This window comes from Manis pentadactyla, chromosome 4 (genome assembly GCF_030020395.1).
Source record: "Manis pentadactyla isolate mManPen7 chromosome 4, mManPen7.hap1, whole genome shotgun sequence".
In the NCBI taxonomy this organism is placed as follows: Eukaryota; Metazoa; Chordata; class Mammalia; order Pholidota; family Manidae; genus Manis; species Manis pentadactyla.
The window spans coordinates 135,260,534-135,273,702 of NC_080022.1; the positions used below are offsets into that span (position 1 = coordinate 135,260,534).

Consider the following 13,169-nt stretch of genomic DNA (forward strand, 5'->3'; position numbering starts at 1 on the left):
TCCACCTTAAAAGTCTTACTGAGTCTGCTAAATCACCTAATTAAAGCCTACTCTCACCTCTAACCGTTACCTCCTCTGGGTTTGTCCTGGGAAGGAGATGAGAGGCAACTTGTGGTGAAGGGCTTAACCTCCAGGTCACATGTGCCTGAGGGAGGGGACACCCACTTAACCCCATGGGCCTCTGAAGCAGTTGAGGGTGTTTAGCTGCTCTGTCACCTTACAGAAGACCCTTTAGGTCAATTCGGTGGCTAAGGGACAGGGCGTCACAACCCATTCATGGTCGAGTTGGACCCAAAAGGTGGGGAGAAGGGAGGGGACGAGCGCTAACCTTTTGGCTCAGAACTGGGAAAGGAAAGGAAAAACTTTGGAAGGAATGAATCGAGGACCACCTCCCCTCCACCCGCCCTTACTGTTGTTACCGCGGTAATTTACTGTGCCCATGAACACCTGATCTATTGCTGGGAAGGCTGTATCCTGCTGGTGCCGTGGCTTAGCTGGTTAAAGCGCCTGTCTAGTAAACAGGAGATCCTGGGTTCAAATCCCAGCGGTGCCTTCGAAATGGCTTGCAAGTAGTCTTTCAATGCTTTCCAAAGACCTTGCTGCAGCAGCTTGCGAAAAGGGTCGTGTCTACTTACCAACCCAATTCCTCTTTGAGCTTCTGTTCCCATGAGCTTTCAGAGCGCGGATAGAGCCTGGCTTTTCTACTTCACCCCCATAAACTAGGGGCAAGAGGGCATCCTTTTGTCTGTCTTTAAGGCTGTGAGACCATGGACTCTAATTTAGACTCTATTGGGGCCGTATTGTGGCTCGGTGCGGAGAACAGGAAGGTGCAGTTCTCACAAGGCCGACGACAGCTACTGTAGAGAAGGCAAGGCCAGTACTAGCTGAGGTGCACGCGCATGGATGTCCTGAGATAGCCGGAGAACAGCTGGCCTGTTGATAGGCAACCATAGTTACGCAGGCTCGAGAGTGCATCGGGCTGTGATGGCCGAGTGGTTAAGGCGTTGGACTCGAAATCCAATGGGGTCTCCCCGCGCAGGTTCGAATCCTGCTCACAGCGTCAGTTATTTTGAAGACTGGTTGTCTACTGCCTTTGGAGGAAGCAAGTTCGTATTCCTACTGCTTTCTTCGGAGAAAATCCAGCATTTATTCTGAGACTCTCAAGGGACTCAGCTACCCGCGGCCAGTCCGCGAGCGCCCTCTTACGGGCCTCGGACTCCTGCCTACACCTCCACGGACGGTTGTGTCTCGGCAAAAGCCTTTTAACTATCAATTCGAATTCCTAACTCCATCACACTAAGGTGGTTCCTCAGCGATGCTCGGCAATCGTTATTACAGATCCATTAACTAGTCACCCTGCAACTCTCCTAAACGACTATTTTATTTCTTCTCCTTTCACCCCAAACCACGAATCCTTTCATCCTCCCTCAGCTTTACTTCCTGTTTCACTGAGAAAATAAGGCACTTCGATGAGATTTTGCCATCGATATCCGCAATCTCAACCTACCTACCTACCTGTCTGTAGCCACATACTCTCCCTTTCCCTCATTACTGTAGATGAACCCTTCCACCTAAAGCCAACTCCTACCCTTACTAGACCTCCCATTCCCTCTGGCCCACACCGGCTCAAGGACCCTCTCTCTCTCTTTTTTTTTAGATCAGAAAAATATATATATTTGCAATACATATCTCTTGCAAATAAAAAATGAAGTGATTGGGGTAAAATGCCACATAAATCTGGGGAAAGGGTATTCAGGTATTCTTTTTTTAAAAATTCATTTTATTATCATTAATTCAAGGACCCTCTCTTATACCATCAAAATTTCCCTCTCTAACTGGATTATTCCCACCAGCCTACAAACATACTAATGTTTTTCTTCTGATAGCCCTTCTACATCATTAACATTTCATTCACAGACTAACATCATCTGGAGCTCTGAATGTTGGAATGTTCCCAAGGCTCAATTTTCCAGTCTCTTCTCTATCTGTACTCACTGTCTGAGAGATCTCCAGTCTCAGAGCTTTAAATATCAATAATACATTAATGTATCCAAAATTTTCATATCCAGCTCCGAAACTCTTCCCTGAATTATAGATGCATATCGGTGCCTACTTATCATTTACACTTGGATATCTAAGAAGCAATCACAAACTTAAAACGTCCAAACCAAACTCCTGGTCATCTCCCCAAAACCTGCTTCACCTGTAGTCTTTCTGTCTCAGTAAATGGAAATTCCATTTTTTCAGTTGGTCAGAGTAAAAAGTCTTCTGTCATCCTCGATTCTTCTCTTTTACACACATTGCACATCAAATCAGTCAGCAATTTTCTTATTTAAAATATGTTAAAAATTTGACTACTTGCTACACTCTGGTCCAAGCTACCCTCATCTCTCACCAACATTACTGGAATAGCCCTAAATTATTTCCTTGCTTTTCCTCTTGTTCCTTTACAGTCTATTCTGAACACATTGGGCCGAGTAATCCTTTTAAAACCTAAGTCAGATTCTGTCATTCCTCTCTTCAGAATCTTCCAATGGGTATCGATATGAGTTCATGTTTTTTAATTTTTATAGATAAATAAATGCATCCACATACACAATACATACACATACATGTATTTCCTAGCTCTGTGAGAGAGCCTAGAAGGAATGATACACAAGTAGAGATAAACACACCAAGTACTCGGATCTTGGTTACTAACTACCATTCTCTACTAAAATGAACCTGGGCTCATAGGTAAAAAAGGCTGAAAACTTGAATCTATTCATAGAGAAACCTCAGACAAACCAAACGGAAGGACATTCTGCAAAATAACAGTCCTGAACTCTTCAAACCGTGAAGATTAACAACAAAAATTCTACCAAATTAAATGAAACTGATGAGCCATAACAACTAAATGCCACTTGTGATCTTGGATTGGGAAAAAAGAACTGTAACTGATGTCATTGAAACACTTGAGAAAATGCGAATGTGGGCTGAAGATTAAATAATTGTGTATTAATTTTAATATCCTTACGTTGATAATTGTATTATTGTGTTAGGAATGTCCTTGTTCTTAGGAAATGCACACTGAGTAACTGTGAGCAAAGAGCCTGATGTTTCTAATTTACCTCCAAATGCTTCAGAAAACAGATTTGATATCCATATTACATTTGGAAAGAAAAGATAAAGCAAACGGGGCAAATGTAAACAATGGATAAACCTGGGAAAAGTACACAAGAGTTTCTTGTACTATTCTTGTAACTTTTATGGAAGTTTGAAATTATATAAAAATTAAAAGTGCCAAAAATAAAACAAAACAAAGCCAAAAATCTAGGGGAGAAATGCTCTCCAATAGTTTTTCATCTCATTCAGAAATAAATGCGTGCTGACAAAGTCCTTGTGATGGTCTAGAAGGTTCTACTAATCAGCCTTCCCTTATCACAGAGGTCTCCTACATGTTGTGCACTTGCTACATGTCCTGCACTTGCTACCTCCACTCCAGCCATGCCCATGCCTGCCCCTTGCTGCTCTCTGTCACTTTGACAAGCCAGGCACATTGCCCCTCAAAGCCTTCCTTCCTGCTAACTGGCCCCTGCCTGGATTGTTCTTCCCCTGGGTGTCCCTGTTAGCTTTCACCCTCACCTCTTAAATTTCATCTTCTCCATGAGTTCATCCCTGATGAAACCATCTAATAGTACAATTCCCAAGCTCCACTTCCCTGCTTCACTTTTCTCCATTGCACTTTTCACCATCTGACAAATAAATTTTGTAAAATGTTCATTTGACTGCTTCCCCCACAAGAATGTACCACCTATAAAGGCAGGGGTCGTCATCTGTTTTGTTCAGGCTATATAGAGGTCTTCTATCCTGATTCTTCCCTTGGCCCAGGGGCCTGGTCCTCCTACATCCCCACCCCCAATCCCCAGGACCCAATCCTCCAGGAACTCCCCTGACCCAAGACCCAGGGGGTTCCAGGAAACTAGCCTTCCCTTTGAAGAACAAAGAGGGAAGAGCTGAGCCTTGGAACCCAGGCCTGGGGAGACGTCACAGGGGGGGAAGGGAAGCTCAGACACTCGACCAGCTGTGCCTTCTCAGTTCCTTCCCTGCCTCCCACCTCCCTAGGGGCCCAGCGCGTGTGGGACACGAGCTCTCCACCCACAAGCCCAGATGTGGCCTAGGTGAGAGGGAGGCCTGAAAGAGGCTGGAGGCCCAGGCTCCCATACACACACCATGTTCACAGACACAACCACAGACTGACACACACAGGCCCACACTGACACACAGGCCTGTCATCCACAGAGAGATCCCTCAGAAACATTGGGGATGGGTGTGGCAGATGCCCTCATGGCCACATCTACACAGAGAAACTCACCCAGCCAGGCCAACTAATGTAAAGTTTTGGGGACCTGAAGAGTATATAATTTGGGGGAGAGGTGGCTTTAAGAAAATAACACAAAGTTAGATACAAAAAGTAATATTTAGAGTGAAACAAGAGATCACAATAACTTACAAATTGAAGAAGCTGACATGCCACAAATACCAGCATCCAGAAAAGTAACTTGTTCATATCTATTGCCTGCACACCTCTATAATGCTTTCCACAGGCTAGCTACTGTCTCTCTATATTTCAAATCTTGTTTCTCCTCACATCCATGTACTTAGAGTGACAAGAGCCACTGGATGCATTCCTATCACTTGTGCCCTCTGGCTTTACTCATTCATAGCAGGAAGCCTGGCGACTGGCCACAGGTGATGGGTGCATTGCTGGAAGCCATTACTACACAAGGAAAGCTAGGCTAACTAACTATACATGGAAGTGACTGGAAACCACATGAACATTTCTCATGAACCCGTAAATTTTATGTCTCTTCAACTCACCTTCTCCATTACCAGATCCGTAAAATGCCCACAGTCATTTGGACACTAGGGGGAATGTGTGACAGAGGGAAAGCCGAATGGAAAGAGACAGTGGTCTTTACCATTTATAGATAAATGTTTTACTTTTGCAAATTTACAGAAGTAAAGGACCATCATGTGAACATGTTTCCAGGCCCCTCCCAGGGGCCTGTGTGAGGGACCCTGAAACGTAAACTTTATTGGCTTCATGGTGAATTGGCCTCTGAAATTAAAGATTTTCACATTGCAAAAGGACCCTCAACTTGTCTAGAAACCATATTCTTCTAGCCTAGGAGGTTTGTTTTCCTACTTTCCCAAATAAACATTTAGTATCTTCTTTCTCCTCAAACTACCCTTAGCTCACTCCCCTCCAGCAATAAGCTTGATTCATTCTCTAGCAGCCCTCATCTAGCAGTTCCTATCCACCCGACATTGTTCTGCTCACTGTTCACAGCAGAACTCATTGGAGTTGTTCACAGCTGCTGTCTGCATGTCTTCACATCCCATTCTTACCTGAACTATTTGAGTGGGACTGCACACAGTCACTATCCCCCCAGGTCATCTGTGACTTCCAAGATGCAAAGGTGGATGGTTATTTCGCTCTCTTCTCCTTACCTGACCCCCCAGCAGCTTAGCTAGGGCTGACTGCTCCCTCCTTCATATACTCTTCTCTGGGTTTCCAGGACACTCCTCTACTCCCCTGGCTTTTCTGCGGCTCCTCTGATCACTCTGGATTCTTTCGCCAATCCTTCCTCCTCTAAGTGCTGGGCTGCCCCAGGGCTCCTTGCTCAGCCCCTTGCCTTCTGTCTCCACTCTTTCCCTAGGTGCTCCAGTCTCATTAAAAGCCATCTATCTCCCAATGACTCCGCCATATTTACCCTCTAGCTCTGACCCCTAAACTCTGTATAGCCTGGCCTACCTGTGGCTTCATCTAAGGGAATCTCAACTAACCTGACTGAAGTACAATGTTTGAAATCTCCAAACCTTTTCCTGTCTCCTTTCCCCATGTTTCCTAAAAAAAGCACTACCATCTACCCAGTTACTCAAGCCCCAAACCTAGAAGTACTCCATTCACTTTCTCTCTTCTCTGCCACCATTTCAGTACAACCCACCCTCATGTGTTGCCTAGAAGATTGCTCCAGCAACTCAAATGATCTCCCTGCTTCCATTCTCCACATAGAAGCCAAAGTGATCTTTTAAAACTCCAGTGAATAAAACTTTTCCTGATTAAAACCTTCACTCACTTCCACTACACTTAGACTAAAATCCATAATCTTTCGAGGAACCTCCAAGGCCCTGTGTGATGGGCATGTCTGCCTCTCTGTTCTTATCTTTGCCCTGCTCCAAAGTCTCTGTTCAGGAACACTGGCCCTGATTCTCTAGCTCCCCACCTGTGAAGCCCGTTCCTGCCTCAGAGCCTGGGTACTTGCTGTTCCTTTTGCCTGGCAGCGCTGGTCTCCAATATCATCTCCTCACAGAGGCTGTCTGGCTGGCCAGAGTAAAGTGGCACTTCACTCTCAAGTCATTGCCATGTCCAGTTGTTCCCCTCCCCCACCCCCCACTCCCCAGCCTTATAGCCATCCTATATTATTTCGGGCTTTCTTAGTTATCCCCCACTCCCTTACTTTATAGTAAGCTTCAGGGAAGCCCAGGCCCATGTACCCTCGGTGCCAACAATACGTGGCACACAGGAGGCACTCCATAAGTATCGGCTACGTTAATAATACAGTGGCTATGCACACACACAGACATACAGACGCCCAGATTGTTGTAGTTTCCTTCTGGGGGCCACTGCCACGGCTTTGAGTTAAGAAGAGAGCATTCCCAGTCACTGACACAACCCAGAGACAAGAAAAGACCCAGACACTGGCCCACATCAAACAGAGGCTGAACGAGTCAGCAGACAGAAACTAGGCTCAGAGACTTAGGCCCAGGGCGAGTTCCAGAGACAGAGGCCGAGACGGACTCAGACGGAGACCAGACTCAGCGGACCAGAGAGCCGGGCCCGCAGAAGCCCGGGTAGCGGCCGGAGACAAGTCAGGAGGAGCGGCGCGGGGGGAGGCCAAAGACGCCGGAGAAGGGCGGAAAACCAGCGCGTAAGCCGGGGAGCCCGGCCGTTCCGCCCCCGCTCACAAGTGACCGCGCAGCTGGCGGGGGAGCCCGGCCCCTCGCCGCCCGACGCGTGCGGGATCAAAGGGGTCGGGAAGGGCCGGCGGGAGGCGGCAGGAACCCGAAGGTGTGAGTGAGCTTCCCAGGGCGGGCGGGAGCGTGGGAGCGTGGGAGCGCAGAGGGCCGGGAGGCGACAGCGACCCGGAGAGACCACGAGAGATCCACAGACGCGGGGCAGCGGAGACAGAGACGCAGGCACCGAGAGGCACGGAGAAGCCGAGACCCGGGGCTGGGGGTGCAGACAGACTCCTGAAGACGCGGAGAGACCAGAGCCGAGTTGCCAAGAGACCTAGAAAGAAGTGGAAGGTACAGAGAGAGAGACGCCAACAGGGGCGCAGGACGCATAAAGACAGCGAGATGGATTTAGAAAAAGAAAGGGCGCTCCAGACAGAACGGGAAACAGAGAGATTGCGGAAGAGAAATGACGGAAAGAAGAGCCGGAGGCTTAGAGGGCGTTGGCGGGAAGACCTCGCTCCTCCCTGCGGAGGGCTGAGAGGACCCCCGGGGCAGGGATCCGAGCGCCGCGTCCTTTCTCAGGGTCACGCCTGCAGAGGTGCGGAGCTGGGGCGGAGGGCGGGGTGGGGACGGCACCAGCACTCCCAGGCTCAGGGGAGGGGGTGTGGGAACGGATGGACTCTAGGTCTTCATCTAGATTAAAACTCTGTGATGGAGTAAAAAAACAGTTAAAACTAATCTTCAGTGGAAGTGTTAAACCTGGATAGGTTATCAGGCTCCCCTTTTTGAAGAAAAAATCGAAGACCTATAACTTGTGCATTGGCCGGGAATCGAACCTGATCCTCCCGCGTGGCAGGCGAGAATTCTACCACTGAACCACCAATGCAACCGGTAGATGAGTTTTTGTGTCTTTAATCCGAGCTTGTAGGAGGGTGAGCGAGGCACCCACGCGGTCAGGCAGGCGGTGTAGGCCAGGCTCAACGAAGGAATGGCCCGGAATACTTGACGTGGGAGGAGCACCCGGCTGTCCTTCGTCCCCTCCGGATCCGGCTACCCCGTCATAAAGTTGCCCCATATGGCTAGGGGCGGCCCCACACCCGGGTGCGAACAGCCCGAGGCCCCAAGCCTCACGTGCAGGTGAGAAAAACTCAGCCCGAGCCCAGGTTCCCAAGGAGGGGGGCGACGCGGGCTGCTGGGGCCACACATCTGTGTTCCCATTTGGTCCAGGTAGGGGGGAGGTGGGATGTGCTGGGACCCTGATCCCAAATGGGAGCGCCCTCTCCAAGTCTGTGTCCCTTCATACTTGGGCTTTGGCAAGGCAGGCTCCGCGGGGTGTGTGTGTGGGGGGAATAAAAAGGTGTGGAGGTGTACTGATTGGGAGGGCTTGGAGGAGCCCCATCCGTCTCTGACTCCGCAGCTATCTTCTGATGGGTGTGCAATCCTGTCTTTCGTTGTTCTTCACCCTGGCATTCTTGCTGTCCCGTTAAATCTTTGATTTATCTTAGGCACTTGGTCCTAAAGTCTCCGAGTGTTCAGGCATCATTCTGCAGAGGGTCATGCTCTTGGATTGAGGTGGGTGTTGATCCTTTTTTTTTGGTATCCCTTTCTTGACTCCCAAAAAACTGCTTGCACCCTACTCCCCTACAGTCACGAGCGGTCCCCACGAGCAAGGAACGCGGGCACTACGTGTCAGGTGTCCTGGCAGCTATACACCCAAATCTCCTATAATTAGTTTTTAATCAAATACTTCTAAGTGGAAAGATCTCTCCACTTCTGTTCCGTGCTTCAAAGCCTTGTTGCTTCCTCTTCCTAGAAGTTACCCCAACCTCAGTCCAGCCATCTCTCAGGACCACTCTTTCTTGGAGCACCTACTTTACTCTGCTTCTGTAATAGCTACTTGATAACACATCATCTTTTTCACTAGATCCTGCAGGGATAAACTGAACCTCCAGTGCATATCTCAGTATGAGCAGCCTAAGCGTAACCCGGTGGCCCGATGCACACAATGAGTGCGCAGATGTTGGGGGAATCGAATATGACTGACTTAGGTCGAGCAAAGCTCTTCCATCCCTAGGAAGAGCCCTGGTTGAACTAGACCGATCCGCCCAGAACACTCTGGTCCCTCCCTGTCCCAAGCAGGAGGCGGATTTTAGGGGAAGATGTATATGTTCCAGTCTGAGGGTTGAGGGGTCTTAACTGATGTCTGGGTTGGTGGGTTACAATGAGCTTCTGATAAAACTGCAATTATGGGGGTTGGGGGGTTTCACTCCTGAGTTCTGTCCCCAGATCACTCGAACTCCCTCTCCCCCCAACAACCTCCTCCCTTCAGCTGGGTCCCACCTCATTATACAGCCTTATGGTTCTTAAAGCAGCCGGGGCTTCATTGGCCCCTCGTTTCCCACACTCCCAGGCCAGTTCTATTCCTTCCCTCCACCCCACTGCCTTGCGCCCCTCCCCTTTCCGGGAGCCTCGTGCCCTGGGCCCTGCCTAGCGTGATCCGGGTGCCGAAGGGGCGTGTCCGGGTCCTACCCTTTCTACCCGGGAGTCTGCGGGATATAAGGCGCAAGGCGAGTAGGGACTTAGTCCACATCTGGGTCCGGAGGAGCGATGGTCACCCGGGATCGAGCAGAGAATAGGGACGGCCCCAAGGTGAGAGGCGGGAGCGGAGGGAGCAGAGGTCCCTGGTCCGGTCAGGAGACCGTGGGTCAGGGGAAGAGGCTGGAGGCTCCAGACGCAGGGCTGGAAGGGGGAGAGGTGCGTGGGGGAACCCAAGGAGCAGGAGGTGGGGAGTAAACTGTAAAGGGTGAAGAAGGGGACAGGGTCAGAGCAGGACCTGCGTGGGCGGCAGAAGCGGAGGTCTGGGGTTTGGGTAATGGGAGTTGGCACCTTGCGGCCTGGAAGGGTGTGGGAGGGGGCCGGAGTCTGAGTAAAATAAGCAAAAAGAATACAGAGCTAAGGGAAGAGGGTGGGGGAAAAAAGGCGGCCGTGCTCCACACGGGCTGTGAGCCGGAGCTGGCCCAATGCAGCCTAAAAGAGAGGGCCCGGAGGGCATTGGTTCCAGAAGCCCGAGACCTGGTGGAAGGTTTTAGAACCAGTGGAGAGGGGTGACCGCATAGACCGGTTAGAGGAAGAAGAGGCGCGGTGGGGCTGGGTATCTCCCTTTCTACACTCAGGGCCGCCAACTCTGAGCCCGGCACCTTGCGGCCCTCGTGTCGGGCGCAAAGAGGGTCCCCAAAGTTCTCCACTGAGACAGAGAGAGACTGCACGAGACGGAGACGTAGAAAGAAAAGAGGTGGAGGAGGAGTGACACAGACAGGGGAGGAGGGAGGACAAGACTGAGAGAGGAGAATACGGAAGACCCGGGAAAGAGAGGAGGCGAGCTACAGAAATTGACCCTAGGGACGTTGGGAGGGGGAGCGGCGGAGAGGGATCGAACGGGCCCGGCCCTGGGCTCTCCGGAGTCTTGGGGAAGGGGTGGAGGCGGGACTATCCCAGCCGCGGGATCCAGGGTCCAACTCCGGCGCGGCCGCGCTGAGTGTCGGTCGGGTCGGCCCGCTCTCCCTTTCCTGCTCGTCGCAGATGCTGAAGCCGCTTGTGGAGAAGCGGCGCCGGGACCGCATCAACCGCAGCCTGGAAGAACTGAGGCTGCTGCTGCTGGAGCGGACCCGGGACCAGGTCAGTCCTTCCGCTGGCCCCCGACCCCCCAGTATCCCGTCCTCGTGTCCCAGGGCTTGATACTGGGGTGGGGACATTTGCTGCATTGGCGACCCTGGCCCCAACGCATCCTGACCCGAGTCCCGCCCTTGGAGTCCCAACCCAGACCCCCTCTCGCTCTCAGCACGCGATCTTCAAGGCGTCGCGGCTCGGGTCTGTAAGTTTCACACCCGGCTCTGTAAATTTCACCCCCAGAGTCCATCAGTTTCAACCTCTGGGTCTGTGAATTCTCCCTCCTCTTCCCCTCCACCCCACCTCCCCTCCCCTCCCAGAACGTCCGCAGGGTGGTTTGCTTCACGCTCCGGGTTCGCTGTTTCAAATCCCCTCCTCACACTGTGGGTTGGTTTCATCTCCTCCGGTTGGACAGTTTCGTCTCTGGGTGTGCCAGGATCATTCTTGGTCATCTCCACTCCGCATTTCGTTGCGTGCTCTCTGGGCAGCGTGCAAACACGACCCGGGGGGCACCCCCAGCTCCCTATTCCCCTCCCTTCTTCCCCCTGTCACTTCCCCTCTCTCCCCACCCCCTTCTGTCTTTGCGCCCTCCCCTCCTGTCTGTAGAACCTCCGGAACCCGAAGCTGGAGAAAGCAGAGATACTGGAGTTCGCCGTGGGCTACTTGAGGGAGCGAAGCCGGGTGGAGCCCCCGGGTACAGCGCGGGGGTGGGGCAGCGGCGGGAGAGAGGGGGGTTTCAAGGAGGCCCGGGACGGGGTAGACGGGGCGGACGCTGCGGTGGACGGTGGGCTTGGGTTGTGGCAGGCTCTGCCCCGAGGCGAGGTTAATAACACCCCCGCGTGTCTGTCTCTGTGTCTCCCTCTATTTCGCCCTCCGTCCGTCTGGCTTCCTGTCTCTGTGCGTCTGTCGGGCCTTGGTATCTCTGCGCCCCGCCCCTTCCCTCACCCCTACTGGGCCCCTGCCCTGCCCGCCCGTCCTCCCACCGCCGCTCCCGCCGCCGCGGCTCCAGGGGTCCCCCGGTCCCCAGCCCAGGACGCCGAGGCGCTCGCCAGCTGTTACTTGTCCGGCTTCCGCGAATGCCTGCTTCGCCTGGCGGCCTTCGCCCACGACGCCAGCCCGGCTGCCCGCGCCCAGCTCTTCTCCGCGCTGCACGGCTATCTGCGCCCCAAGACGCCTCGGCCGGAACCGGTAGATCCGAGGCCCCAAGCGCCGCGCCCTCTGCTGGACCCCGCCGCCCCGGCTCCTGGCCCCGCGCTGCACCAGCGCCCCGCAGTGCACCAGGGCCCCCCTAGCCCGCGCTGCGCATGGTCCCCGTCCCCTTGCTCCCCTCGCGCCGGGGATTCCGGCGCGCCGGCGCCCCTCACCGGACTGCTGCCGCCGCCACCGCCGCCTCACAGACAAGACGGGGCGCCCAAGGCCCCGCCGCCCGCTTTCTGGAGACCTTGGCCCTGAGCTTTGGGTGGTCGGAGGCGGGGTCTAGGGGTGAGGTAGAGACTCCAGCCCGAGGGCAGCAGAGGGACCCGGGCGTTGGAGGTGTTGGGGAGGGCGGCGGGGCGCGCGGGCGCAGGGCGCGGGTGAGATGTGGTCTATATTAGAGTATCTATATAAATATATATTTCCCTGGTTCCTGTCCCTTTTCCCTGCCCCTCTTGCGTCTAGGATTGTACCCTCAATGCCCCTGGCCCAGCCCCAGTCCCTTCCCGAGTCCCTAGTGCATGGAATAAAGTGATTGTTAAATCCCCGTGTGTCCCCGAGCCAGGGGCCTGCCTTTATCTCGGCGTCCACGCCCACTTGCCCTCTCCTTCTGTCTCCCGCCCCTCAGTCTTGCTCTCCAAGGCCCAAGCCCCGGGGCAGACAGGTAAGTAAAAGAAGAGAGCAGAGCGGAAACTGAGGTTGAAATTTAAATCAGGTGGAAAACATTGAGTGAGATAGGGTAGGGGGGAGGAGGAATGGGAGCCTTTAAGAAAAAGCCACGTAAAAAAGACGGGGAAAAAAAAGTTGAAATAAAACCGACTCTGGTGGGATTCGAACCCACAACCTTTGAATCGCTTTTTCGTCACTAGAAGTCCAATGCGCTATCCATTGCGCCACAGAGCCACCTGGCGGGCGGCGGAGTCTGACGGCTTACCGGGTACTCGCTTGGGAAGGGGGCAAAAGGAGGGGTAGGGGTGTGAGGGAAATGGGCGGGGCGAGCCACGAGCGCGTAGTTTGGAACTAAGAAGTTAGTCTGGGAGTGGGAGAGGTAGCGGGCGAAATGCACCTGGGCCTGGTGGGAGTGAGGGCGCTGTTGGGTCGAAGAAACGGAGAGACACCGAATATGAGCAAGAGAGCGAGTATGGAGTTCCCGGCTGCCCGCTTGAGTGATGCTTCCAGCCCAGGAGCACCCCACTCCCAGATGCGGCCCCACCCATCAAAATAAATTTTCTTTGTAAATTCCCACGTGTGTGTTTCCTCTGGTCTGTCTGCTTTGCCATTCGCGGCTCCGCGGTCTAGAGTCTTGG

General features: G+C 53.0%; 1 protein-coding gene and 4 non-coding genes across 14 annotated transcripts; 3 read left to right on the top strand and 2 right to left on the bottom strand.

Annotated features, from left to right (window-relative positions):
• Positions 1 to 479: 479 nt before the first annotated feature.
• Positions 480 to 553, top strand: TRNAT-AGU (transfer RNA threonine (anticodon AGU)). The gene has a single exon. It is a non-coding gene; the product is annotated as a tRNA-Thr (tRNA).
• A 425-nt stretch (positions 554 to 978) lies between these two features.
• On the top strand, positions 979 to 1,060 carry TRNAS-CGA (transfer RNA serine (anticodon CGA)). The gene has a single exon. It is a non-coding gene; the product is annotated as a tRNA-Ser (tRNA).
• Positions 1,061 to 6,797: 5,737 nt separating this feature from the next.
• Positions 6,798 to 13,101, top strand: HES7 (hes family bHLH transcription factor 7). 10 transcript variants are annotated; one of them, XM_036896215.2, is made up of 9 exons: positions 6,798 to 7,353; positions 7,931 to 8,139; positions 8,508 to 8,574; positions 10,582 to 10,677; positions 10,841 to 10,873; positions 11,275 to 11,362; positions 11,678 to 11,856; positions 12,491 to 12,526; positions 12,732 to 13,101. In XM_036896215.2, exons 2-9 carry the CDS (start codon positions 8,078 to 8,080, stop codon positions 12,786 to 12,788), a joined length of 618 nt encoding a protein of 205 aa, XP_036752110.1. In that variant the 5' UTR covers positions 6,798 to 7,353; positions 7,931 to 8,077; the 3' UTR covers positions 12,789 to 13,101. The 10 variants fall into 10 exon arrangements, with proteins under 10 accessions (XP_036752110.1, XP_036752104.1, XP_036752102.1 ...); XM_036896209.2 differs by lacking the exons at positions 12,491 to 12,526; positions 12,732 to 13,101 and having other exon boundaries at positions 6,827 to 7,600; positions 11,678 to 12,409; XM_036896207.2 differs by lacking the exons at positions 12,491 to 12,526; positions 12,732 to 13,101 and having other exon boundaries at positions 6,827 to 7,353; positions 7,924 to 8,139; positions 11,678 to 12,409.
• On the bottom strand, positions 7,818 to 7,888 carry TRNAG-GCC (transfer RNA glycine (anticodon GCC)). The gene has a single exon. It is a non-coding gene; the product is annotated as a tRNA-Gly (tRNA).
• On the bottom strand, positions 12,679 to 12,765 carry TRNAR-UCU (transfer RNA arginine (anticodon UCU)). The gene is given in 2 exon segments: positions 12,679 to 12,714; positions 12,729 to 12,765. It is a non-coding gene; the product is annotated as a tRNA-Arg (tRNA).
• Positions 13,102 to 13,169: the final 68 nt, after the last annotated feature.

Bases quoted from the DNA above. Each gene is read 5' to 3' on its own strand.
- HES7 (XM_036896209.2), top strand. From the start codon at position 8,078: ATGGCTAGGGGCGGCCCCACACCCGGGTGCGAACAGCCCGAGGCCCCA. The intron at 10,678-10,840 runs GTCAGTCCTTCC...TCTCGCTCTCAG, and splicing joins TGGAGCGGACCCGGGACCAG to CACGCGATCTTCAAGGCGTC. The intron at 11,363-11,677 runs GTACAGCGCGGG...CCGCGGCTCCAG, and splicing joins AAGCCGGGTGGAGCCCCCGG to GGGTCCCCCGGTCCCCAGCC.